This window comes from Podarcis pityusensis (assembly GCF_964106645.2).
Source record: "Podarcis pityusensis genome assembly, chromosome: 15".
NCBI classification, from domain to species: Eukaryota; Metazoa; Chordata; class Lepidosauria; order Squamata; family Lacertidae; genus Podarcis; species Podarcis pityusensis.
The window spans coordinates 32,957,203-32,981,351 of NC_138040.1; the positions used below are offsets into that span (position 1 = coordinate 32,957,203).

General features: G+C 43.3%; 2 protein-coding genes across 6 annotated transcripts in view; both read left to right on the forward strand.

The window, feature by feature from the left end:
* PANX3 (pannexin 3) overlaps window positions 1-24,149 on the forward strand; it is a 200,557-nt gene that overhangs the window by 37,150 nt on the left and 139,258 nt on the right. The gene's annotated exons all lie outside the window — the stretch shown is intronic.
* On the forward strand, window positions 44-11,763 carry SPA17 (sperm autoantigenic protein 17). 5 transcript variants are annotated; one of them, XM_080982661.1, is made up of 5 exons: window positions 44-193; window positions 4,927-5,112; window positions 8,154-8,224; window positions 8,809-8,874; window positions 11,436-11,763. In XM_080982661.1, the coding sequence occupies exons 2-5, from the start codon at window positions 4,959-4,961 to the stop codon at window positions 11,646-11,648; spliced, it is 504 nt and encodes a 167-aa protein (XP_080838787.1). In that variant the 5' UTR covers window positions 44-193; window positions 4,927-4,958; the 3' UTR covers window positions 11,649-11,763. The 5 variants fall into 5 exon arrangements, with proteins under 5 accessions (XP_080838787.1, XP_080838789.1, XP_080838791.1 ...); XM_080982663.1 differs by having other exon boundaries at window positions 56-193; window positions 4,933-5,112; XM_080982665.1 differs by lacking the exon at window positions 44-193 and adding an exon at window positions 369-497 and having other exon boundaries at window positions 4,933-5,112.

The following is a 24,149-nucleotide window of genomic DNA, read 5'->3' on the forward strand; positions in this document are numbered from 1 at the left end:
TTGCGTAAGGCCTTCGCGAACCCCTGAGGCGGCTGCCGGCCCCCGCTCCGCCCCGCAGAGTCCCAAGTCAATGGGCCCTGACTAGACGCGACAGGAGCGCTGGCTCCCCTGCTTCGGCCACAAGGCTTGGCCTCGCCACCGCCTCCTTCTCTGGCCACGCCGCGAGCTTCCCCTCGCGTAAACGGGCAACCAGGTGAAACCCGAGGGCGGCGCTGAGGCAGTTTCAATAAGCGGAGGCCTCGAGTGGGCGGGCCGACGCGGCGGGGGGGGGGGCGAAACTTTTATTTGAAAGGCGGGTCCGTCGTCCAATAGGTGGGCGGCTCCGGGCATCCGAGAGGCGGGCCTTGGCTCGGAGAACGAATCCGGGGCTGCGCGAGAGCAACCAGCCGACAGCTCCACTAACGGTTCGCTCTTGGGTCCCTCCCCGCTTGCCGTCCCGTTTGGGGTTGCCAAGGCAACTAACAACAAACGCAGAGCTTTTCTCTCGGTTCTCTCAGGCGAGTTGAGAAAAAGGGGCGAGAGGTGGGGTTTCGTTATCGCTCCCGCCGCGTCCTCTCCCGCTCCCCACAGTCAAAAAGGCCGAGGTGGGATAAGACTGATAGGAACGCGAGGAGCCGTTTTGTGACGTCACCTTAAGGTGGGGCGGGAGAGGACGAGTGTTTCTGAGCATGGGCAGAGGGCCTCGTCCACACGAAGGGGCGGCTAACCCAGGCAGTGGGGAATAAGTGGGTCTACGGCTGTTCCTGGCCGTTGGCCCCTCTGTCTTAGGGCTGCTGGGACCTGAAGTCCAGCAACGTCTTGAGGTCCACAGAATCCACGCCCCCCCCCCCTGCTTCCACTGGTGCAATTCGGCCGATGGGATTCCGCCTCAAGCGGTCCAGTTCAGGGTGCGCCTTTAAAGTGGATTTCATAAACTCTGCGAGACTTCTTTGCGCTGAAGAAAGTGGGGGGGAAACGCACTGGATAATAATAATAATAATAATAATAATAATAATAATAATAGTTTATTTCTACCCCGCCCATCTGGCTGGGTTTCCCCAGCCACTCTGGGCAGCTTTCAACATAACATTAAAATCAGAATAAAACTTCTAACATAAAAAACTTGCCTAAACAGGGCTGCCTTCAGATGTCTTTTAAAAGATAGTTGTTTATTTCCTTGACATCTGATGGGAGGACGTTCCACAGGGCGGACTCCACTACCAAGAAGGCCCTTTGCCTGGTTTCCTGTAACTTTGCTTCTTGCAAGGAGGAAACTAGCAGAAGACCCTTGGAGCTGGACCTCAGTGTCCGGGCTGAACGATGGAGGTGGAGATGCTCCTTAAGGTATACTGGGGTGAGGCCGTTTAGGGCTTTAAAGGTCAGCACTAACACTTTGAATTGTGCTCAGAAACGTACTGGGAGCCAAGGTAGGTCTTTCAGGACCGGTGTTATATGGTGTTGGTGGCCACTCCCAGTCACCAGTCTAGCTGCCGCATTCTGGATTAATTGTTGTTTCCGGGTCACCTTCAAAGATATCCCCACACAGACTGCATTGCAGTAGTCCAAGCGGGAGATAACTAGAGCATGCACCACTCTGGCGAGACAGTCTGCAGGCAGGTAGGGTCTCAGCCAGTACGGGATTAAATTTGCTTCATGCGACATCATGTTACCTCCTTGCAAACAAATCAAGATCAAAATGAACATTCCGTGAATGAGTTGTGTGGAAGTAACCAGGGATTGTTACTCTTGCATTTGAAAGCAGAGCATCTGTCTTATGTTTGTGTGTGCAGATTCCCAGCAAATGGGAGACTCAGGGCACTTCCAGACCTATTTATTGCACATTTATTCACATTTGTTGGCATGTGATTGAATTCCACCTGAAATTAGTGACAGTCTAGAAGTGACCCAGCTCCTCTTCTTCCAGGAAGTGCTTTTAAAAAAATCATTATAAAATAATGGAATTGGAAAACAGGTCACTAATCCCTAATAATAGGTATAGCTTATTACAAGTCATCTTTTAATATATTTTTAGATTGTGGTAACCTGCTCTGGGACCTCATGGTGAAGGGAGGTTAAGAAATTAATCATAAATTAATAATATCAACCATGTTGAATGGTAACATGTTAAAGATAGACAAGAATAAACTGAGTTGGGGGAATTGCTGGGGCCAAAGATGTCTGTGACATTTCTATGCTGATCTCAAAGATAGAACAAGAAAGCATGGTGACCAGTAAATTGTACATTGCCCTAGAATCCTAAACAAAATGAATGGTGCTATATATGTTTTAAAATTAAAAATAATGGTCATTTTGAATTGAACCTTGAATGTAGACTTTTCTGTCTGTTTTGTCAGTAAGGCTACTAAATCCACAGTTTGCAGCTCAATCTTGTGCATATTTACATAGAAATAATAGTAATTATTATTTATAACTTGTTACCCCAGCCACTATGGACAGCTTCTAAAAGAATATAAGAAAAGCACAACAAAACACCAGACATTAAAGGTTTCCTGATACAGGGCTGCCTTCAGTGGTCTAAGGAGGGCATTCCGTAGGGTGGGCACCACTACCCGAAAAGGCCTTCTGCCTGGTTCCTGTAGCTTCACATCTCACAATGAGGAAGCTGCCAGAAGGCCCTCAGAACTGGACCTCAGTGTCCGGGCTAAACAATGAGGGGGAAGATGCTCCTTCAGGTATACAGGACCGAAGCTGTATACTCACTTGAGTATAAATCCCACTGAGTTCAGTGGAACTTATTCTCAAGTAAGTGTTCTCAGGACTGCAAGCAGCTACAGGCAGTAGTAGTTATACCACAATTTAAAATATTTTCCCAAATAAAAATTACAAATTCATGTAAGTTTTGCATTCTGATCCTTTGCAGGCAGCTCAGAATGCAGAACCCATTGAGGTCAAGGAGACTTAAGTATAGTTTGATTGCAATCACAGTTACCGTATTAGCAGTACATTACTATATGTTTACTGAGAAGGAAGTTTCACTGTTTTCAGTGGTGCTTATTTCCAGGTGGTTAGCACAGGATTGCAATCCTATGCACACTTAATTAAGAGAAAGTCCAATTCTGCTTGTTGTGGAGTACTTAGACATGTACGTATAAGATTGCACTGTTGAAAGTGTTTGCGAATGTATGAGTTTGTTTCCTGTTTCCAGATCTGAGTACTTGCGCTTCTAATTACATCCATTAGGGTAATGAGAGGTGCACAAACTCATATTTGTAACCTCGCTCAAGCTGTGAAGGTAAACTGTGACTGTATAAAAGGCAACTGAAATTTTAGCAGAGGTGTAATATGTACTGAATAGAATGAATTAAGGCTTCTATCTCTGCTGTAACTCCTGCATTCCCTGACTTTGCTTGCTACTAAATTCATAAGTAGAACTTTACAACAATCTGTTGTCATTTAATATCCTAGAGTTTATTTCTAATGGCAGAACTGAAGAAACAGAGGTGCTCTATTGAATCTTTGACTTTTGTATTGACTGCCTTGCTGTGCTTTTAAACATCTGTTTGAACTGCAATTAGCTAGTGGAAATATGTACTCCCAAGCTGTAAAAAGTAGGGCCCACTTAACCAAACCTTGGTGAGTTAAGTGTATGAACTTTAATCACATAAACAGATAAATTTGCATATGGGGGGATTCCTGCGGAAGATAGCATACTTTTTGTGTTTAGATGATGCATTCAAGCATAGCATATGTACAACAGTGCTTTTTTTCTGGGGGGATGCAGGGGTATGCATACCCCTAAACATTTTGTGAATCTAAGTTTGGCATCATTGAGCGGCAGTATTTCAATATGAGTAGGAAAATGAGAGTACCCCCAAACATTTTTTTAAGAAAAAAGCACTGTGTACATACATCAGTAATTTTATTTATATATCACCTTTCCACTGTTCAAACCATGCTCAAGGTGGCTGGCAACATGAAAAGTATACATACTTTCATAAATTGCAACAAGATATATAATTAATAAATGAACTCTTCCTCAAGCAGAGTTGCATCTCTCTTTTTAGGCTAGCTTCAACACAGACACTCACAGACCCCACTCTCTATGCTCTATCCAGACACACAAGAGTCATCATCAGTATTCAAGGACACATTCCAGCCAGGGGAAAAACATTTACAGATGGTGCAGCTAGGGAGGGTGTGTAGGCTGGGGACATTCTGATGGTCAGCTAGAAATTCCTGAAGAACCACATCTGGCCCAGCCCTGCACCAGGGTCTGCCTACAACAGCAGCCCTCTCAGTGTCTGACCATTCACCATGAAGTCAGGAAGTCATCTGGGATTGAGGCAGGAGGTCCCTCCTCTTACAGGAAGATCTGAGGCTGCCTTCCTAGCCTTCCTTCATGCTAGCTGCACCCCCTTTCTTGAAGAAAAGGGGAGTTATTCATGCAAAAAACATCATGTTAGAAGAGGAACATCTCTTGTCTTTCATTTGTGGGCATTTTGCCTTGATATGGCACTTGCCATATAAGAACCTGTATTAAAAATAATTTTAAATTACTCCCCCCCCCCGGCATGGCTTCTCTGGTTTCATAGTAGGAAAGAGAAGGAAGTGCAGTCTGTGGTCCTGAAAGAAAATTATTTTAAATTAAATACCTTGTCCCTGGTTAAATGAGTTCTTGTTTTGGGTTGATCAAAACATTTTTCATCAACAGATCTCATAAATAAGGCATTGCAGCCCCAGAGTAAAGATAGCCCCAGAGTATCAGATAGCAAATTGCAGTGATGATTATTGTTATTTTGTGCTCTTTGTGTCTTAAGTATAATGTAGGCATTTGTGTTCACGCTTCATTCAGTAAATGATGCAGTGGGTGGGGAATGTATGAGTTTCATAACTTCAGTTGTAATATCTGTAACATCTGTATATATTAGACCAACAAAAATTCTGTTTTTCAGCTACAAAAATAATGCATTTCTCTTGTTAATGAAGCTGCAGGTGGGATAGAAACCTATTGAGAGACAATGTCCATTCCATTCTCCAACACCACTCAACGCATTCCTCCAGGATTTGCAAATCTGCTCGAAGGGCTTGCCAGGGAAGTCTTGAGGAGCCAGCCTGCGGATATACCAAGCTTTGCAGCCAAGTATTTTGAAACTCTTCTCATTGAAAGAGAAAGTGAGCATAAACTGAGATAATATCACATATGTTTAACGTGTATGTGCACACATTCTTCTCCCTGAGGAAAGATCCAAACCAACCTAATCCTATGCATGGTTACTCAGAAGTCCCACTGTGTTCAGTGGGACTTCCAGGTAAGTGTGTACAGCAACCTTTTTCAACTGGTGCCCTCCAGATGTTTTAAACTACAGCTTCTATCACTCTCAGTCTTTCAATATTTAGGGATAATTGAAGCTGTCCATAGCATCTGGAGGGCAGATGTGGAAGTTTACTGTTTGTGGTTGCAGCCATAAAACACTACCCAGTGCTAGCTTTACACAAACAGAGGCATTTTCTTTAGGTCATGGGAAACCTAGATTGGTGGGATGGGAAGAAGAAAATGCATTGGAAGTCTGAGGGTGCAGAGAAGACATGTTCCTCTTTCCCTTCTTGGCCATTTGGTGTGCAAATACAGAGTACATGGCTTGCTCTGTGAACAAGGAGCAAAGATTCCACACCTTTACACTTCTCTTTCCCAAGATAGAAGGTTTCTTACACACTGTTGCATTTTGACCCTCTGCTAAAAGCAGGTGTAGGACTTTCCTGTCTACTTTATATATCCAGGAAAGTGTGTTGATAGTTAGTAGGATTGCATCTTGAGGCAAGGAAAAAGCCCCTGATGGATTTGAAGCCCCTTTCTTCATTTGAAGCTACTTGACAGCAAGCCAAGTATGATTAATTTCATGTTGTTGTGGCCTCCTCTTGATAATGTGGTACTCCTAGTTCTTTGGGAGAATTTTTATGAAGCATTTTTTAAAAAATAGCCGGCCGGAGGAAGCAGTCTTGCTGATTGACCAAGCTACAAACATGTGGTGGTGTTTTTAATTGCAGGGTGACTCACAGTGAAGCTCAGAGCTATTTGGCCTCTTCTTTGTTTTTAAAATGTCTAGTAAATGACACTTTTGGTGAAGGTTTATAGCGTTATGCAAGGAAAGTTAGTGAGCAGTGAATGTTCTGGGTGCAAGAGAAAGAACCCCTTACCATCTCATATAATTAATTTTCCTCTTCCCAGAGGCAATACTCAGTTGTGCCTCAGAGCTGCAGGTGGAAGCCTACACTTTTTTGCTTGGAATGATACCCTCCTTTCAAAATACACTGTTCTTTAGCAGACCTTCAGAATGTAATTGGTTCTATACGTGTAGATGTTGCTAGGCAGACTGACACTCAGGAGGGTTATTTTAATTTTATAGGGCATGCAGCATCAGCAGTTTCATAATGGGGTTCTGTGAGTTCTCCACCTTTTATCCACCTGGCCCCGAAACACAAATTGTGAAGCCAGATTTTATTATGCAACTTAAGGACACCGTGCAGATCTGTCTGCATAAGCGGGACAGGAAAAATATTTCCAAACATGGGGAGCCAGGCTAAGCTTCTTATGTTTGCTTTTTAAGAGTCTAAAAAGTCATGTTTAGGACAGGGATGGAGAGAGAGCATGTCACCCTCCAGTTGTTGTTGAACCATCAATTCCAGCCTGTATGACTCACATACTGGGAGCCAACGTAGGTCTTTCAGAACCGGTATTGTGTGGTCTCGGTGGCCACTCCCAGTCACCAGTCTAGCTGCCGCATGAGTTGAAGACGCCATTATATATCTGTTATTGTGAATCACCTGGACTCTTCCCCCCCCCCCACCTTGGTTGTGTTGACACCCCCCCCCTTTTCTTGAGTTCAGTATTTTTTTAAAGGGGCTTTCATTTCTATCCTACCTTTCCTCCAAAGAGTTCAAGGTAGTGCACCCACTTTATCCTTGCAACCTGTAATGTAGGCTAGGCTGAGAGTAGCTCTCCTAAAATGACCCAGTGAGCTTTGTAGCTGGGTGGATATGTGAACCGATATCTCCTTGGTCTGAGGCCATGAAATATAACCTTGTGAGCATTTGTTTTGTTGTTTATGTTTTTAAAAATATTTTACTGTCTCAAGGGAAACTGTTGAACTGTATGAATGCCTTAAGCCTGTTTGTGTATTCCAGCCCCAAAGCAGGCTATGCATCTAAAAAGAAATAAAGAGTTTGGGTCACAGGACACTGAGATTGTTTCCCACCTGTGATTAATGTACCTGTGGAAATTGTCTGCTTAGGATGGGTGATGGTCAACAGAGGGGAATAAGCAGTTGTACGCAAGATGGGGTTGGTCCTCTAAAGCAGTACAAATGAAGCAGCAGCTCTCAGTTTGTGGGACCTGAAGTAGTTGCTGAAAACAGATATAGGCTGCAATACTATTGATACTTTCTTGGGAGTAAATGTTTATTTCTCAGGAGACGTGCATAGGATTGCAATGTACTAACTCCTTTTTGCATCATCTGTTACTTAAAATGGTATGAGTAGCCAGTATAGTCACTTCTCATTCTGCCACCCAACTGTCCTTGATTACCATTCTACTTCCCACTTACTCATGCAAAATTGGATACCTTAACTCAGTAACATTGGGCAAATGTTTCATGACGTGTATCATTCCAGCTCTTACTCTGCATTTCTTTCATTATCAGACCCTTTTTCCCTGTCGAAAACAAGATGTTTTAAAGCATTGTTTTGCGCATTCACTCATTTACTATAACCCATCATACTTGGTTGTTTCTGCTCTTTTTTTGGAAGGAAATACATGTGTTCTGACTTACAATCCTGACTCAACTCCATAGAGAATTTTGCAGTTGCTTCCCCCTTTGTCTTGCACTTGGCTGTATATAAGTACACAGGTGTAAGTATAAATAGTTAAGAGATTTTTAAAAGAAAAATAATCCTACAACCCCTAAAGCTGAAAGTGCATAACTAGACCAAGACATGTTACTTGATACCTGCGTTTCATTGCAGCTGCTACTCTAAATACTTGAATGGGTAGCTTATTTTGGGTTTGTCCCCAACTAAACTGTACTTAGATTAGACACACAAGAACAATAGATCCAAGTTAGCTATGCCTATTTAATTTTAGTGACCAGCATTGGATATGACCCTTATTTTATATAAAATAATTCAGTGTTTATTTTCTTTTACAAAACTCTGTTTAGAAAGTGGTTATGATCCATGTGAATGGGGAGCAAAAATAGACGACCGATACTACAATAACCATGCCTTCAATGTAAGTCTTATTTTATGGTGGGCATATTGGGGGGACGGGATGGGACTAACAGGCCAGAGGGTGTGGGCAGAGACAGCTTAGTAGCATAGGAAGCACTGTGGTGCTTTGGAAGGGCAGGTTAAACATCTGCCACCGCCCCCAAATTGCTATGCCTGAACTGAATCAAAAGCTCAGAAATAATTCTAGGTGCTCATTTAACACTTGAATGTGTCAATTGTGTGATAGTACTATGGAAGGTGGTAGAAAAAACAAATGTGTTTGTTGATTTGGTCACAGAGGCTATCAAGGCACATAGTCCACCCCTTCTTAGACTGTGGGTGAGGAACTTGTGACCTTAAATGGTGTCACACTTCAGTTCCCATCAATCCTGACTCACGCTGGTTGAGGAAATGGAGTCTGACAACATCTGGAAAGCTACAAGTTCCCTGATCTAGAGAAAACCACACACCCAAATGTTGTGAGCAACTCCCTAACCCTTCTCATCCTACACCTTGATTGGGCTTAAATTAAGTATCATCTGTACCACCAGACCCTGGTGCTCTTCTTGCAAGCAAGTGCATTGAAAATAGCCTCTTTTTTTGCAGGAACTTGCACCACCAGGAGGTGGTGATAAAGCAGAGGAGAAGAAGGAAGGATCTGAGGCACAGCCAGTAAGAAATTTTCAATGAATTCACTGTACTTTTCTTGAACCTGAAGACCATTCTCAGCCCTTTGCTACATAGCTAAATCACTACTGACCTTGCCATGCTCAAAAGCTGCCATGAGGCCAGAGTAATCTTTGCATAGAGTGCAGCAACAGTCAATTTGTCAAGATCTTTTCACTTTTCTAAATAATTTCCATTGCTTTTTACAGAGGGAGGCATCCAACTAAAACATCCCATCATCTTCCCACCATGTGCACCCTGTGCCTTCCAGAGGGTATGGGGAACCCCAAGAACAGATTGGGGAGGGGGGAGAATCTGCTGCACAAACAGAAATCCTTCTGAACACAGGACTGTGACTTACCAACTTAGCTCTACTTTGGATACAACCCAGAGACTCTCATCGGTAGCAGTCTATGGAGTCTCCTCTTCCCTGCATGGATTCCAGTTTCAAATCCCTAGTTGCTGATCCACTGAAAAAAATCCTTCACTTGAAGTGAAATGTATGGGTGTGTGTGTGGGGGGGGGGGAATTAGCCTAGTCACATAAGTGAGAGCAGTTAACACATCTCTAGATCTGCTTTGGATAAAGTGGCAGACAGTGGCAATGTGGTGTGGGAAAAATTAAACAGAAAATTTTCCAATGGAAAGTTTTCCCATTTCATAAATTAATTAGTAACTATGAATGGATGCCAGTTGCAAATGCAATATTAGGTAAGCTTGATGGTGTCAGGTCCTTAGTTTTAAATACAGGTAGAATAAACATTGCGAATTAGCTCCCTCTCCCATGTAAGTAGCGGGGGGGGGGGAGGGGGGCAGTTGTCTCACTCAAATCAAGTAAAGAAATAAAAATATTTAACTAACTGACCAATTGCAGATAACTCAGTTCTGCCCCTAACATAAAGCCTGCCCCCCCAAAAAAATCCTGGCTACGCCCATGTCCTCTCCAAGGCATCAGGATATTTTCCTAAGCAAGTTGCCCTAATCTGCATAGAAATCTTCTGGAAATCAACATCATTGGCAGCTGGCCCTATTTCAGGCATAGGCAAACTCTGGCCCTCCAGATGTTTGGGACTACAATTTCCATCATCCCTAGCTTAACAGGACCAGCGGTCAGGGATGATTGGAATTGTAGTCCCAAACATTTGGAGGGCCAGAGTTTGCCTACGCCTGCACTATTTCTAACATTTCCCCAAGACACCTGGATGTTTGAGTTGGATCTCTGAACCTGCAATCAAAGGGAGCAGCTCATCACTGAGAGCTATGTTACACCTTTGTTCAACAAGTTCCATCAGGGAAAATGTAGGCACAGCCCAACCAAGTGTTTAAAGACCTATTGCTTTCTATGAAAAAGGCTTGCAGTGTGAGCAACACCATAGGACTAAGGTGAAACTGTCATGCTCGCTTGTTATTTCTACTGTTGCTAGAAGGTGTAATGTTAATTTAATCTTGTTATATTTATTATTGAAATACTGCTTTTTGCATGCAGTTATAATTGCTGTTGTGTTGTTTTATGATGTTACTATGAAATTGTTCTTGCAATGTTGATTTTGAGGTGTAGTACTCTTTTCTTTGTTGTAAACCACATTAAGCATGCTTCTTTTTGTGGAAAGGCAGCAACAAATAGGATGATGATTAGGGCTGGATGATATCTGGTTTTCAACATCGTGATATACCATCGGATAAACATATCTCCTGCTATACCACTGTATCACAATATCTGAAATAAGGTTGGAGCTATGTAGAGGCACTGACTGGCTTAATGGTTTTCTTCGCATCTTACTTTTTGCATAACACACACACAACATGATTCACAATATATTGGTAGGTCAGAAATTATGAAACCGGTATCGTGATATGGACTTAAAGCCGGTTTTGGACAATATATTGGTATATTGCCCAGCCCTGATGATGATGATATGCATATTTAGTCAGAAGGAAGCCCTGCTGTGTTTGTGGGGATTATTTCCAGGTAGGTGTGCAGATATTTGCAGGCTTAAGCTTCTGTTCTATTCACCCATTGAAATCACTGGGATTTGAAACTTCTTAACTATGGATGAAGTGTACCCTCTGTATTTTGTAACGTTTGAATGACATTGAAGCCTTTGTCCATTGCAGGCAAACAGATTAGGCAACTGCAGCCTATGGCATTGCTCCCCTCTCTTCTGGTAGGGGATTTTTTTTTCTTGCATCCCAAGGATGAACAGTTGGTAATATCTAAATTCTGAGTGCTAAATTCTCACATTTTTAGCAGACAAAACTTCTTTTGAAAAAATGATGGAAAGTTGCCCAAGTGACATACAGAACATCTAGCACTAAAAATAGTCCTGTGAATATATTGTGGAAAGTACATATTTAAAAAATGACAAAACAAGTTGCATTTTGTTTTCCCACCCACCCTAGGACTCATAAACCACCTTCCAAAAAGCCTTTGGAATAATGGAGGTTTGAGTTACCTTTAAAGCTCTCACTCTCTTTTTCAAAGAGAGAGCTATATATCTCTTCAAACCCCTCAGCTGGTTAAAGGCAAAGCTTAGACATGTACATTTGTTTTTCTTTTCCATTGTAAAGGAGGGAGGAGTGGAGAAACCACCAGTAGCTATGAGTGTTATGAGCCTAACTGAAGAAGAGGCTGCTACAAAAATTCAAGCCACATACAGGGGATACAGATCAAGGAGGAACACAAAATCCACAAAAGAAGAATTGGAAGAAGTGAGGGAGGAGGAGAAGGCACCGGGAAAGGAGGAAAAGCCAAGTGAACCTGAAAAGAAAGAGCCACAGTAATGCTACACAGCAACCTGCCAGCAGTCAAGTTTAGAAGTGGCGTAAGGCAAAGCCCCTGGGTCTGCTTTAGGAGCATGTGTCACGTTTATGAAATAAACAATAACCTTCAAAAATGCACCTTGTCATTCTTGGTGCTCATTAGCAGAACGGCAGCCTGAATCTGTTTTAAGGCACAAATAGTGAGTCTCCTACTACTTCACCATCCTTTTGGCTACATTGAGGAGCAAAAGGATGTATATGATCTTATGGCTCTGTTAGTAATTCATTTGCTAAGTTGTTGTGGTTCTCTGGGTGTAAAGTGCAAAGCACTTTCATGAACGTTGTAGCCTGTACAATCAGACCTTGCTCTTGTCTCCTTTTGTGGTTATGCCAGTCTTGGTGCCTTAGGTGGTTGGGTGGGGAATCTTTAGTTTGGTTTGGAGATTTTTATATATATAGTAAGCCCACAACTTGCATGGGGGTTACATTCCAGGGATTATGCCTAAAGCCAAAATTGTGTATAGTCAAAACCCTTGGGGTTCAATGGCAGGCAGGATTGCCAAAGTCATTTCCCCCATAATTCTGCCCCCTTTGCACCTCCTTTTAATTTTTTTTAAATTTTTTGCCATGCTCCTAAAACTGAATGCACACAAGTTAAATGTTTTTAAAAATGTTTGCCAGTTTTGACCCATGTCTAATTTTTCTTTGAATCTGAACCATGAACAACACAGACCAAAAAATGTCATGGATTTTGGTAAGTACTTTAACTTCACATGCAATGGTATCAATGCTGAGTTTCAGTTTTAACACCAATACTGATTTTCAATTTAACATGGTTCCTTCCATCCCTAGAACCAGGGGGTGGTTAAAGTTTTAAGTATACATACATATTAGCCACAGCAGTCAAAGGAAAGAGAGGGTGATCCACTCTTTAAGCTTAAAGAGAAATACATATATCTTATTTCTGTTTCTCAGTTAATATCCTGGGCTCTTGACTTTTAGTTCACCAGTCTTAGAATCATAGATCATAGAATCATCAAATTGTAGAGTTGGAGGGGACCCCCCCCCCCGAGGGTCATAGTCCAACCCTCTGCAATGCGGGAATCTCAACAGCCGTCCAACTTCTACTTAAAGAGTTGGAGGGGACCCCCTCCCCCGAGGGTCATAGTCCAACCCTCTGCAATGCGGGAATCTCAACAGCCGTCCAACTTCTACTTATAAACCTCCAAGAAAGGAGAGTCCTCCACCTCTCATGGGAGTCTGTTCAATTGTTGAACAGCTCTTATTGTCAGAAAGTTCTTCCTGATATTTAATCAGAATCTCTTTTCTTATAACTTGAATCCATTGGTTTGGGTCCTGGTCTCTGAAGCAGGAGAAAATAAGCTTTTTCCATCCTGCATGTAACAGTCCTTTAGATATTTGAAAATGGCTATCGTTTCTCCTCTCACTCTCACTCTCTTTCCAGGCTAAACATATCCAACTCCTTCATAAGGCCTTGTTTCTTATAAGGCCTGGTTTCCAGACCCTTTTATCATCTTGGTTGCCCTTTTCTGAACACATTGCAGCTTGTCGATATTCTTCTTAAATTCTAATCTATACAAACTAACATCAGGGTCAGTTTTGAAGAGGGATCAGGATTACTTGCATCTCTTGACCCCCGCTTCCTTGACAACTCAGTTTAAGGATGTCCCACTGCCTACAGTGGAGCTTATTTGTTAGTAAATGCAGTGCTTTTTTTCTGGGAATACGCAGGGGGTACACCTAAACATTTTGTGAATCTTTGTACTTTTGTCCATTTACTGTATTTATTTTTCCCAATTTGATCTACAAAATGGTGATTTTCTTGAGTCAATATTAGAGTACCCCCTTTTTTTTAACATAACACTGTTGTTTTGGTGTACCATGAAAAAACATGGGACATTCTATGAATTCTATGGAGTTCACATTGTGCAATACAGTAAAATACAGCATCAGAAATAAAAGAAGCAATGAAAATGCAAATAAAAATTATAGGGCACCTAGTGCAGTGCATTATAGTTGCTACAACAGACAAAGAGAAGAATCAAAGTAGTCTGCCAAGACCCTCAATATTTTTCAAGTAGTTCATGGGAAGGGGCGGATTTTTGGAACCATTGTTCTAGAGAGTGTCTAATTCCTGGGCATGGGGGAGGGAAGATATGCTTCAGTCATCAAAACCTTGTGGAACTTGGTTCTAGACTGGGGATGAGGAACCTGCAGCCCTCCAGCTGTTGTTGCACTACAACTCCCATCATCCCAAACCTTTGACCATGCTGGCTGGGGCTCATGGCAGTCCAACAACATCTGGAGGGCCACAAGTCCTCCAGCCTAGTTCTAAATTTTTGTGTGTGAGATTGTATCTTATAAAAAAATAATAGTTATGTTAGGACACAGCCTGCCAAAACAAAAGCGGGGGGTTGTCATTTTTTCTTTGATCGAACACTTCCCTTTCCACTCCTCCTTAACAATATGTCTAAACCAATGATTGAAGAACAAAAGAGTTCCTTGCCTCCTTTGTGTGCTCGTGGGGTGGAAGATTAGCTCATCAGGAATCTTGTTTAATGCAAACTTAATAAATTGTCGCCAATAATTGGATATATCCCCAAGGTCTCTGCAATTATTACATGTGATCACCTGAGAGTTCTTACTCATAGCTCTGTGAAGGATGTATTTTTAAATTTTTTTTAGGGTAAGAACATTTGTGCTGCCCTGCTCCCATGTCTCTTAAGGAGAGAGAAAAGTGATCTACATGTGCTTCTCTCTAGATGATACTTAACGGTTCTAATTTTAGTTTCCCAGCATCTCAGGAGGCTGTCACAACTCCCTTCGTGAGGGAGGAATGTGGCATCTGCTATTATCGCAAGCATCATGAATATGCAATAGCGAAAAGGAGAATAAAGTGCTATCGTGAGGAGGTCAGAGTAAAAACTCTTGGGCATATGTCAAGCTGATTTCTTCTAAGCTGGTAACATCCACTGTGTTCCAAATGGATGAAGGGCAAAGGATTTCAGATACAGGTTTTCCTCTGTGGTATGAAGTAAAAGGAAAATTCATCAGATAACTTCTCTAAACTTCTCCCTGAGGAGAAGCCATGTTGATCTCGCACTACGGCAAATGTCCTTAAAGCAGGAATGGGGAACCTCTGACATCTGATTAGGTTTTTCAGGCATCTCCCCCATTTGGCTGACCAGGCCATTTTGGCCAAGGCACACCCTGCTTTACACCTGGTGCCCTGTATGATGTAGGGTGTGGCACAGGTAAAGACACTGTAGGGCCAAAGACAGATTTGCAGGCACAGCTGATCAGCCACTGGCAGAGGAACAGGGGTGCGGGGAGAGTGCACCGCCCCCGGCAGCACTATCCTGGTGGGGTGCAATTGTGGCTCCCCCCCCGCACTGGACGCCACGCCCCTGCGGGCAGCGTGCCATGCCCCCGGGACACACGTCAGCCATGCCCCCACCTCCTCTCCACCCCCACCGCTGGAGCTTGAAGCTCTGTCACTGCGATCAGCTGAGGTCAGGTGGGTAGTTCTGCTCACCTGTCAAGAGTTCACCTGTTGGGGAGGGGAAGATAGGTTCCACACCCGTCTTTAAAGGCTGAACCTTTAAAGGCTGAGCTTTTGTGAACTACAATGCACTTAGCACATTTTTTTTTTAAGGATTACGTTGAGTTTTGGTTACACAAATTTGTGAAGTCTTTAAAGAGCCACAACGCATTCAGGGGATGAAATTTGTCTGGGGACTTATTCGCAAATCCATGGACTGTCCCCAGGAAATGGGGATGTCTGGTAACCCTGCTATAGCCGTCCGGCTTCCAGCACCCTGGTCAACTCCAACTAGTGTATCTAATGGTGAGGGAAGACGGGAGAAGCAGTACAAAACCGTATGAAGAGCCAAAGGTTCCCCACCAAGTCCTTTTTTGTGACAGTACTCCCTGGTATAGAGTTGCACCCCTTTTTCTGATGGCCGTGGCACCCACAGCATTTTTATCAAGCCATGCATATTTCATACCAGAAACCTCCATAGGCACCTGGACTCAAGTGGCATATGAAAGACTCCCAACATAATAAATAAATGGAAACGATAGTATCGTAATAATCATTTTTAAAACAAGAATTCCTCACTTGCTGCACTTGTTGAATAAGTTTGCACATGATCATAATCGCCCAAGGTTTATTAATCCTTTGCTATGCAGATGGTTGCTTTGGAGACTTCCAATTACGTGATATATATATATATATATATATATATATATATATATATATACACATACACACACACACACACACACATACATATTCATATACATATACATATACACACAGACACACCATTTCACTATATATGATTGCTTAAGAAGGTCATTATGCAGAGAGCCATGGCCAACAGGTTCAAAATGCTGAAGGGGCATAACTTTGAACATTATCTCTGGTCTAATACGGATAAATTCCTGGCAGTAATCGGCATCTGTGTTCCCAGGTCCCTCTGTACCGTTGTACATCCCCATAAAAGACGAAAGTAAGAACAGATCTGACCACACCCCTTCCAACAAAACTGTTGTGGGGTTATGGCAGGTGTGGGGCACCTTTGGGCCTCCATAGGTTACTGAACTACAACTCCCAAAAGCTCTGGGCATTGGCCTTGCTTGCTTGATCTGATGGAAGTTGTAGTTCATCTTCTGGAGGACCAAAAGTTCCCCGCACCTGAGGGGCCACTAGGGGGCGCATCAGAAGATGGCTGACAATAACATCTCTCCGACCCACACGAGGTAATTTGGAGGCTATGATGGGAGTAATTAGCCTCCCTACCCACCCCCCCAGGATGGGGGCACTAGGCACAAAGCCCTCCTGTGGGATTTTGGCGCTCCTGGACGCCGTCTCTGATCCGCGCCACTAGTTGCAAGAACTTCAAAAGAAACAATTTGGATGAAGCGAATGCACATATTTCAAGGAAGGAGGGGGAGTAAAGACTGCTAACAGAAGAGATCTCTGATAAAACAAGACGAGTCAGAGGAACAAGTATAGATTATGAGAAGATACGCCAAGACTCGGTATGGTAAAGGGACTGATGACTGATGGGGGAGGGGGAAAAAAACTTTCCTTTCTTTCCTTATGTGATTAAACAAGAATCCCCTCCCCTCACAAGTCAGAAATGTCGTTTTAAGGACTTGAGCTGTGGATTTAAGGCTGTGTGGAGATAAACCTTTGAACCAAAGCATGTTTTAAGAAGAGCGTGGAATGTATAAGGGCTTTGGAATGACGCAGTTAAAAATGCCGTCGCCATATTGGGAAGTTCTGTCGGAGGACTTAAGTCTGGGAGGAGAAATAGAGAAATAGAGCTGTTTTTATATTGTGGGTGAAACTCCTCAGAGGGACTTAAGAACAACAGTTCTGTAATTAATGATGGAAAGAGCGATGTTATCTATGAAGGCGATGATATATGGAAACCATCTCGATTTGAGGATTGGAAGAACGGAAAAATTCACACAGGATTATTATTGGTGTTTATCAGCTTAAGGAGATTATCAGAAGAGATCATAAAGAAAAAAGAGAAAATATATGAACAAGATGTGATGTGGAAACAGCAAGATAAGACTGGATAGAATTATGAACTCTGTTTGGACTGATTTGGACTGATTTGGACATTAAAGCAGTAGCAAGAAGATGATCAGAATCCCCCTTCGGATCTTGAAATATGGGTCCCCTCAACAACAAAATTTAAAATTCGGCTTTGTAATTCGGAATTTATGTGATTTAATTTGATTTGATTTGATTGGCCGGTTAATAAAAATTATTTTTTTTAAAAAAAAGTTCCCCGCACCTAGGTTATAGGTGCAGTCATGATGAGCTCTTGCACTTCAAAATTTACTTCTAACATTTTAAGAAAGCCTGACCTGAGCTGCAAAATTGCTAGGGGTGCAAAATTTTGGCACCCGGTGCCTCCCCAGCACAGCTCTGTGCTTCCATCTCTGGGCTCTGTTGAAAACGGCTTCTCTGTGCGAACCAGGAAGTGACCTCTGCAGACAATGGAATGCCTCTTCTTTTCTTATCTCTGTGGCTGTGATCTCCTGGGTGATGCAGAAGCTGTTAGGCAATTGAATGTGCATGCATATTCTGTTTGTTTCCTTCCACCCCTCTGCGTGGCCCAGGGCACTGGCAACCCATGCTATGCCACTAGGATCAGGTATTCCATAGAATAGTGGTTCCTAAACTGTTGTCTGCCTACTGTTGGGGCTCCCTTCCTTCTGTCCTATGTCAAAGTGGGCAACATCTGCTACTGGGAAAGAGTTGCCCTGCCTCTGGCTCCACCCATCACTAATGTGCAGCTCATGGAAGATTTCCTATGAGGGGGTGCAGCCCTTCACTTAAAAAAATAATGTTTCCCACCCCTTCCTTAGCGGGTATTCCAAATCATGACAGGACATAGAGAAAGCAGCATACAAATATCACTGAGGTGCTCTGAGGCAACAGTTGCCATGGTGGGAGTTAAGAACCTAAGAAGATCCTTGCTGGTTCAGACCAGCAGATCAGGTGGGACATTTTAAGGGCACCCAGTTTATCTGCAATTAGCTTGTCTCTCTCCAGTCAGCAAATCCAAATCAAGAAAGACTTGTGGTTCTCTGGCAAGGAAAGAAAGCTGGATTCAAGTTAATAGCAGATTTCAAATGGTTTGGATTAGGGGAAGAAAAAGGTACCGGTAGGATTTTTCTTTCTCCCTCAGCTCAGTGGGAAGCCATCAAATCATGTAATCGCAATGAGTAATAAGGAAATGCAAAAGCTCAACGTTTGTGTGGTAGGAAAGCCTTAACATTCAACTGTCCTTCGCTTCTGACAAAAGTGGCTCCAGTATTTGGAGGGTGGGGCAATATGTCCTGGAAATTTAACGAAGGGTGCCTCCAGACTGTCACTGCTTTGTGGGACGGATTCAAGCACATACCAGGGATTTTTAGGGTTGTGCAGTGAAAGTGGGTCAAAGAAAAGTGACCGTGAAATGCATTTAAATGTGTGGAATGAAAAATGGTTAACAGGAAGACATAGAAACACCCCCAATCAGAATGAATGCTCATTGTCATATAACCTCTCCGCAAACAAATCAGAATGAATGCTCAATAAAGACTAGATATAATCGAACCTCTGCACAGGTTTTGTGCAAGCGAATTACAATAAATGCTCAGTAAGTAGATTGTCTAGAGCAGGGGTAGTCAACCTTTTTATACCTACCGCCCACTAATGCATCTTTCTTGATGGTAAAATTTCCTTACCGCCCACCAGTGCTCAATGGAAGGAGGATTCAGTTTGTGCCTAGAACCCCCTACCGCCCACCTAGAATCCTGAAACGCCCATTAGTGGGCTGGAGGGACCAGGTTGACAACCTCTGGTCTAGAGGAACCCTAAGGCTGCAATGCTATATGCACCCTACCTTTGAAGTAAGGGCGTTGGAGAATTCTGACAAAAACTGCAAACAGGAGTAGGAATTGCTGACGTTTGCTTATTTATCCTATGTCCAGAATGGAAATCAATCCAGTGAATGCAATCAGTATTCCCTGCTGTGGTTGCTTTCAGTCTGCAAACAATATGGGATGATTACGTTTCCTCCCTGCATTCCAATGTGCACAGTTTCCTTTGCATTGAAATGAATGGGGTAGAATAATGTAATGACAACCAGACAGGTCGAGTAGTGGGGGTCCAGGGGTCCAGCCCCCCCCCCAAAGTTCAGTGGCAGCCATGCATGCTTGTACACCCCACGGCATGCTGACATCATGCGAACACACTGGGGTGTGTGTGCATGCATGGCATGGTGACGTTGCACAGCCCCGGGGCCCACTCAATCACGAGGGCAAGGTGGCACACGGGGTGACAATTTACATTTGTAATTTTGTGACAACAGACAGCGAGACGAATATCACAGTTGTTGGTCGAAGAAGGACTGCAGTGGAACAGAAACAGTGCTGCGTGTGATGAATACAGGGCAGAATGTGTTTTGGGCTCCCAGTTGGACTCCCTGCTTTCAACCCTGCAATGGGCATCAGCTACAATGGCTGGCTGTTGAATCTTATTTCAGTATTGACCATTGAATCTTGTTGTTGTTTAGTCATTTAGTCGTGTCCGACTCTTTGTGACCCCATGGATCAGAGCACACCAGGCACTCCTGTCCTCCACTGCCTCCCGCAGTTTGGTCAAACTCATGCTGGTAGCTTCGAGAACACTGTCCAACCATCTTGTCCTCTGTCATCCCCTTCTCCTTGTACCCTCCATCTTTCCCAACATCAGGGTCTTTTCCAGGGAGTCTTCTCTTCTCATGAGGTGGCCAAAGTATTGGAGCCTCAGCTTCACAATCTGTCCTTCCAGTGAGCACTCAGGGCTGATTTCCTTCAGAATGGATAGGTTTGATCTTCTTGCAGTCCATGGGACTCTCAAGAGTCTCCTCCAGCACCAGAATTCAAAAGCATCAATTCTTTGGCGATCAGCCTTCTTTATGGTCCAGCTCTCACTTCCATACATAAATCTTACTCCTCCACTGACCCTGAGGACAGTAGGCTGGTTTAACAGAGTCTGAGTGGCACACATTGGAGGTCCTCCAATACCTCACTGCCACTCCCTGACCTCAGCATCTTCAAACTGAAGCAGCCACCCCACTGATCCACACTGCCTCTCCCCATCTATGACCAAGCTCATGTTTGCGGCACAACCTCCTCCTTCCAGAAGATTACCTAGTAATGCCAGCAGTTCTGTTTTCTCTGTGGTGGTTTTCTGAGTGGAACGAACAACACGTTAAGTTATCCTAACTTCAAAGCTGTAATTGGTACTAAGGGGGATTAAAAAACCTCAGATCGTTTCGAAACTTGGAAGATCAAACAAGAATACCGCTAAGGGGTTTGAAAACCACCACTGCCTTGAAGATTAGCTTTGGGTGAGTCAGCCTGTGTGGATCAAGAAACAAACATATCTTCCATCACTAGACTTGTGACTCCTGCATTGCCAATCCACACAAGGTGCTTACATCAAATGGGTGCATATTGTGGGTTTTCCAGATACATCCCAGGGTTGCTGGGTGTTTTTTCTTTCTTTGCAACATCCACATGATATTGTTGGCATCAAAATGCCTGTCGGTATTTCCACCCTCCATATTAATAAGTTAAAAAACAACTTGTTGCCAACAACCCATAGGTGATATTTCAATAACCCATGTTATCTGTTCGCTGAAGTATGTTGTTGTTTAGTCGTTTAGTCGTGTCCGACTCTTCGTGATCCCATGGACCAAGAGCACGCCAGGCACTCCTGTCTTCCAGTGCCTCCTGCAGTTTAGTCAAACTCATGCTGGTAGCTTCGAGAACACTGTCCAACCATCTCGTCCTCTGTCGTCTCCTTCTCCTTGTGCCCTCCATCTTTCATAACATCAGGTTCTTTTCCAGGGAGTCTTCTCTTCTCATGAGGTGGCCAAAGTATTGGAGCCTCAGCTTCACAATCTGTCCTTCCAGTGAGCACTCAGGGCTGATTTTCTTAAGAATGGATAGGTTTGATCTTCTTGCAGTCCATGGGACTCTCAAGAGTCTCCTCCAACACCATAATTCAAAAGCATCAATTCTTCGGCGATCAGCCTTCTTTATGGTCCAGCTCTCACTTCCATACATCACTACTGGGAAAACCATAGCTTTAACTATACGGACCTTTGTTGGCAAGGTGATGTCTCTGCTTTTTAAGATGCTGTCTAGGTTTGTCATTGCTGAAGTATATTTGTCATTGCTGAAGTATATTTAGCATTTATCTGAATAGGAACTGGGAAGGGTCACAGCTCTGTGGTAGAACATCTGCTTGGCATGCCAAAGGTCCCCTTTCAATCTCCAACATCTCCAGGTAAGGTGGGGTGAGAATTGCGCCTGACGTCTTGGGAGAGCCACTGCTACTCACTGTGTAGGAAGTACTGAGCTAGATGGACTAATGGTCCGACTCAGTATAAGTCAGCTCCCCATTATCCTATCCTAGTTCCAGTTTTATGCTTTAATGTAGGGTTGCCATGCATCCAGATTTTCCTGGCCATGTCTGGAATTCCAATGATGGAATCAGTGTTTGGGGGGAATTTCGGGAAATAGTCAAAATGTCTGAGGTTTTGAAACTTTCCCAAAAAAGCTAAACAACAACTTTTTGTGTCCGGATTTTTTACTTCTTGAAATATGGCAACCCTATTTTAATGGGAAACAGAAAGCAGGGTAAAAGGTAATGGATCCCTGGACAATTAAGTCCAGTCAAAGGCAACTATGGGGTGCGGTGCTCATCTCACTTTCAGGCCAAGGGAGCCGGCATTTGTCCACAGACAACGTTGCAGGTCATGTGGCCAGCATGACTAAACCACTTCTGGTGCAACGGGACACTGTGACGGAAACCAGAGCGCACGGAAATGTCATTTACCTTCCCGCTGCAGCGGTACCTATTTATCTACTTGCACTGGCGTGCTTTCAAATTGCTAGGTTGGCAGGAGCTGGGACAAAGCAATGGGAGCTCATGCCATTGCGCAGATTCGAACCACTGACCTTCTGATTGGCAAGTCCAAGATGCTCAGTGGTTTAGACCACAGCACTATCCATCTCCTGGGGATGAAAGGAGAAATCCAGCAGTGAGATAGGCTGGATAGCAGCAAATCCAGGATGGGTTCAGAAAGCGACTGAGATACCTTCTGGTTAAGATCAAACAGAAAATTAGTCTCCCATAGAGGATTACCATCAAGGTTTGAAACACCCACTGAAAGCAATAAAACTCACAAGCACCAAAATCACCTTAGTTTGAGCAGAGTCGGGATCTGAGCCACAGAAATGGAAGAGTCTTTATTTAGAAGCTGAAAGATGATTTTAATGCAAATGTTATTGAAAACAAGGGGCAAAACAAAAGCTTCCTCCATACCAGCACAAGGGGGGGGGGGGGGAGCAACATTTGCAGTAGATAGAACCTTATGTTTGCAAGACAGAGGCACCGAGACAGACGATGAGGACTTGAGAAGTGCTATAAAAACCTCATGTTCCAAAAACAAATTTTCTGGCTGACAAACACGAGAAGGAAACACACACATTCATCTCACTTCAAGCAATCTAATTAAAAGCACTCTTGAACTTAATAGCATAAGAAGTGTGGATAACCAACCTCACATAGCCAGCATGCTTAAGTCTAATTGATGCATGAAGGAGTTAATGCCATAGAGTAAGCTGTCCTGCCAGGCTTAGCTAGGTCACTCCCCTTCTGAACTCCCTCCATGCAGAATGAAGGTGTAAATAGGTGTATAAACTATATTTCTTAAAGGTACAGCAGTGTCCTCCACGTCTCAAGTCTCCAAAGGACCACCCTGGGTGAGTGTCTGGAACCCCATGGGAGGAGGGGGAGTCACCCAAACTTTGTAATAATAAAGTCTGCCCAGCTGCTATAGACATGCTCGTGGGAGAGCATAAGAAGAGTCTGGCTGGATCAGACCAAAGGTCCATTTAGTCCAGCATTATTTTTCCTACCATGGCCTTAAGAGATGCTTCTGGGAGGCCCACAAGCAGGTAAATGAATACATTCTCCTGCTGTTGCCTCCTAGCAGCTGGTATTCAGTGGCAAAAGTGCCTCTAGACATCAAGGTTCTACGTAGCTTTTGTAGCTCATAGCCATTGTTAGGCTCCATCGGTAGTATTGTATCACTTGAAACAGCCATACTACTACTACTACTACTACTACTACTACTACTACTACTAAAGTAATAAACAAAAACAAATTATAGTTGTATCCCACCTCCCTGGCCGAAACCATGCCTCCCCCCCCCAGGAGAATATTGAGAAATGTATCTTGATTTGAAATTCATGGCATGCTGTACATTGAAAGAAAATTATATGAAAATGATGTATCGGTGGTACCAAACGCCTAGTAAGTTAGCGAATATGTATAAGACAGGAACAAATATCTGCTGGAAATGTAAGGAAAAAGAAGGCACCTTTTATTATATGTGGTGGACGTGTAAGGTAATAAAAGCGTTTTGGGAAATGATATATAATGAATTGAAAAAATGTTTAGAATAACTTTTATTTAAAAACAAACAAACCCAGAGGCTTTTCTATTAGGAATTGTAGGTGCTGGAATTCCAAGGGAGCAGGAAAGACTTTTTATGTATGCAATGACAGCTGCACGGATGTTGTTAGCCCAGAGATGGAAAGAAGATGTAGTCCCTACCAGAGAAGAATGGCAAATAAAATTGTTGGGCTATGCCAAAATGGCAAAACTGACCAGGAAGCTCAGAAACCAGGAAGACCAAAACTTTAATAAGAAATGGGGGAAAATTATAGCTTACATAGAAGGCCACTGAAAAGAGCTGAAAACACTAGCAGGACTGCAATAACACTTGTAATGTAACGAGAACTATGGATATAACAGAGTTACCAAAAAAATTGGATTATTTAAATAAGATGCAGTAGAACAGGGGTAACAACAGAACCAATGGAGGGGAAGGTGAGAAGTCCAAAGATTTGGAAGAATCTTTAAATTAT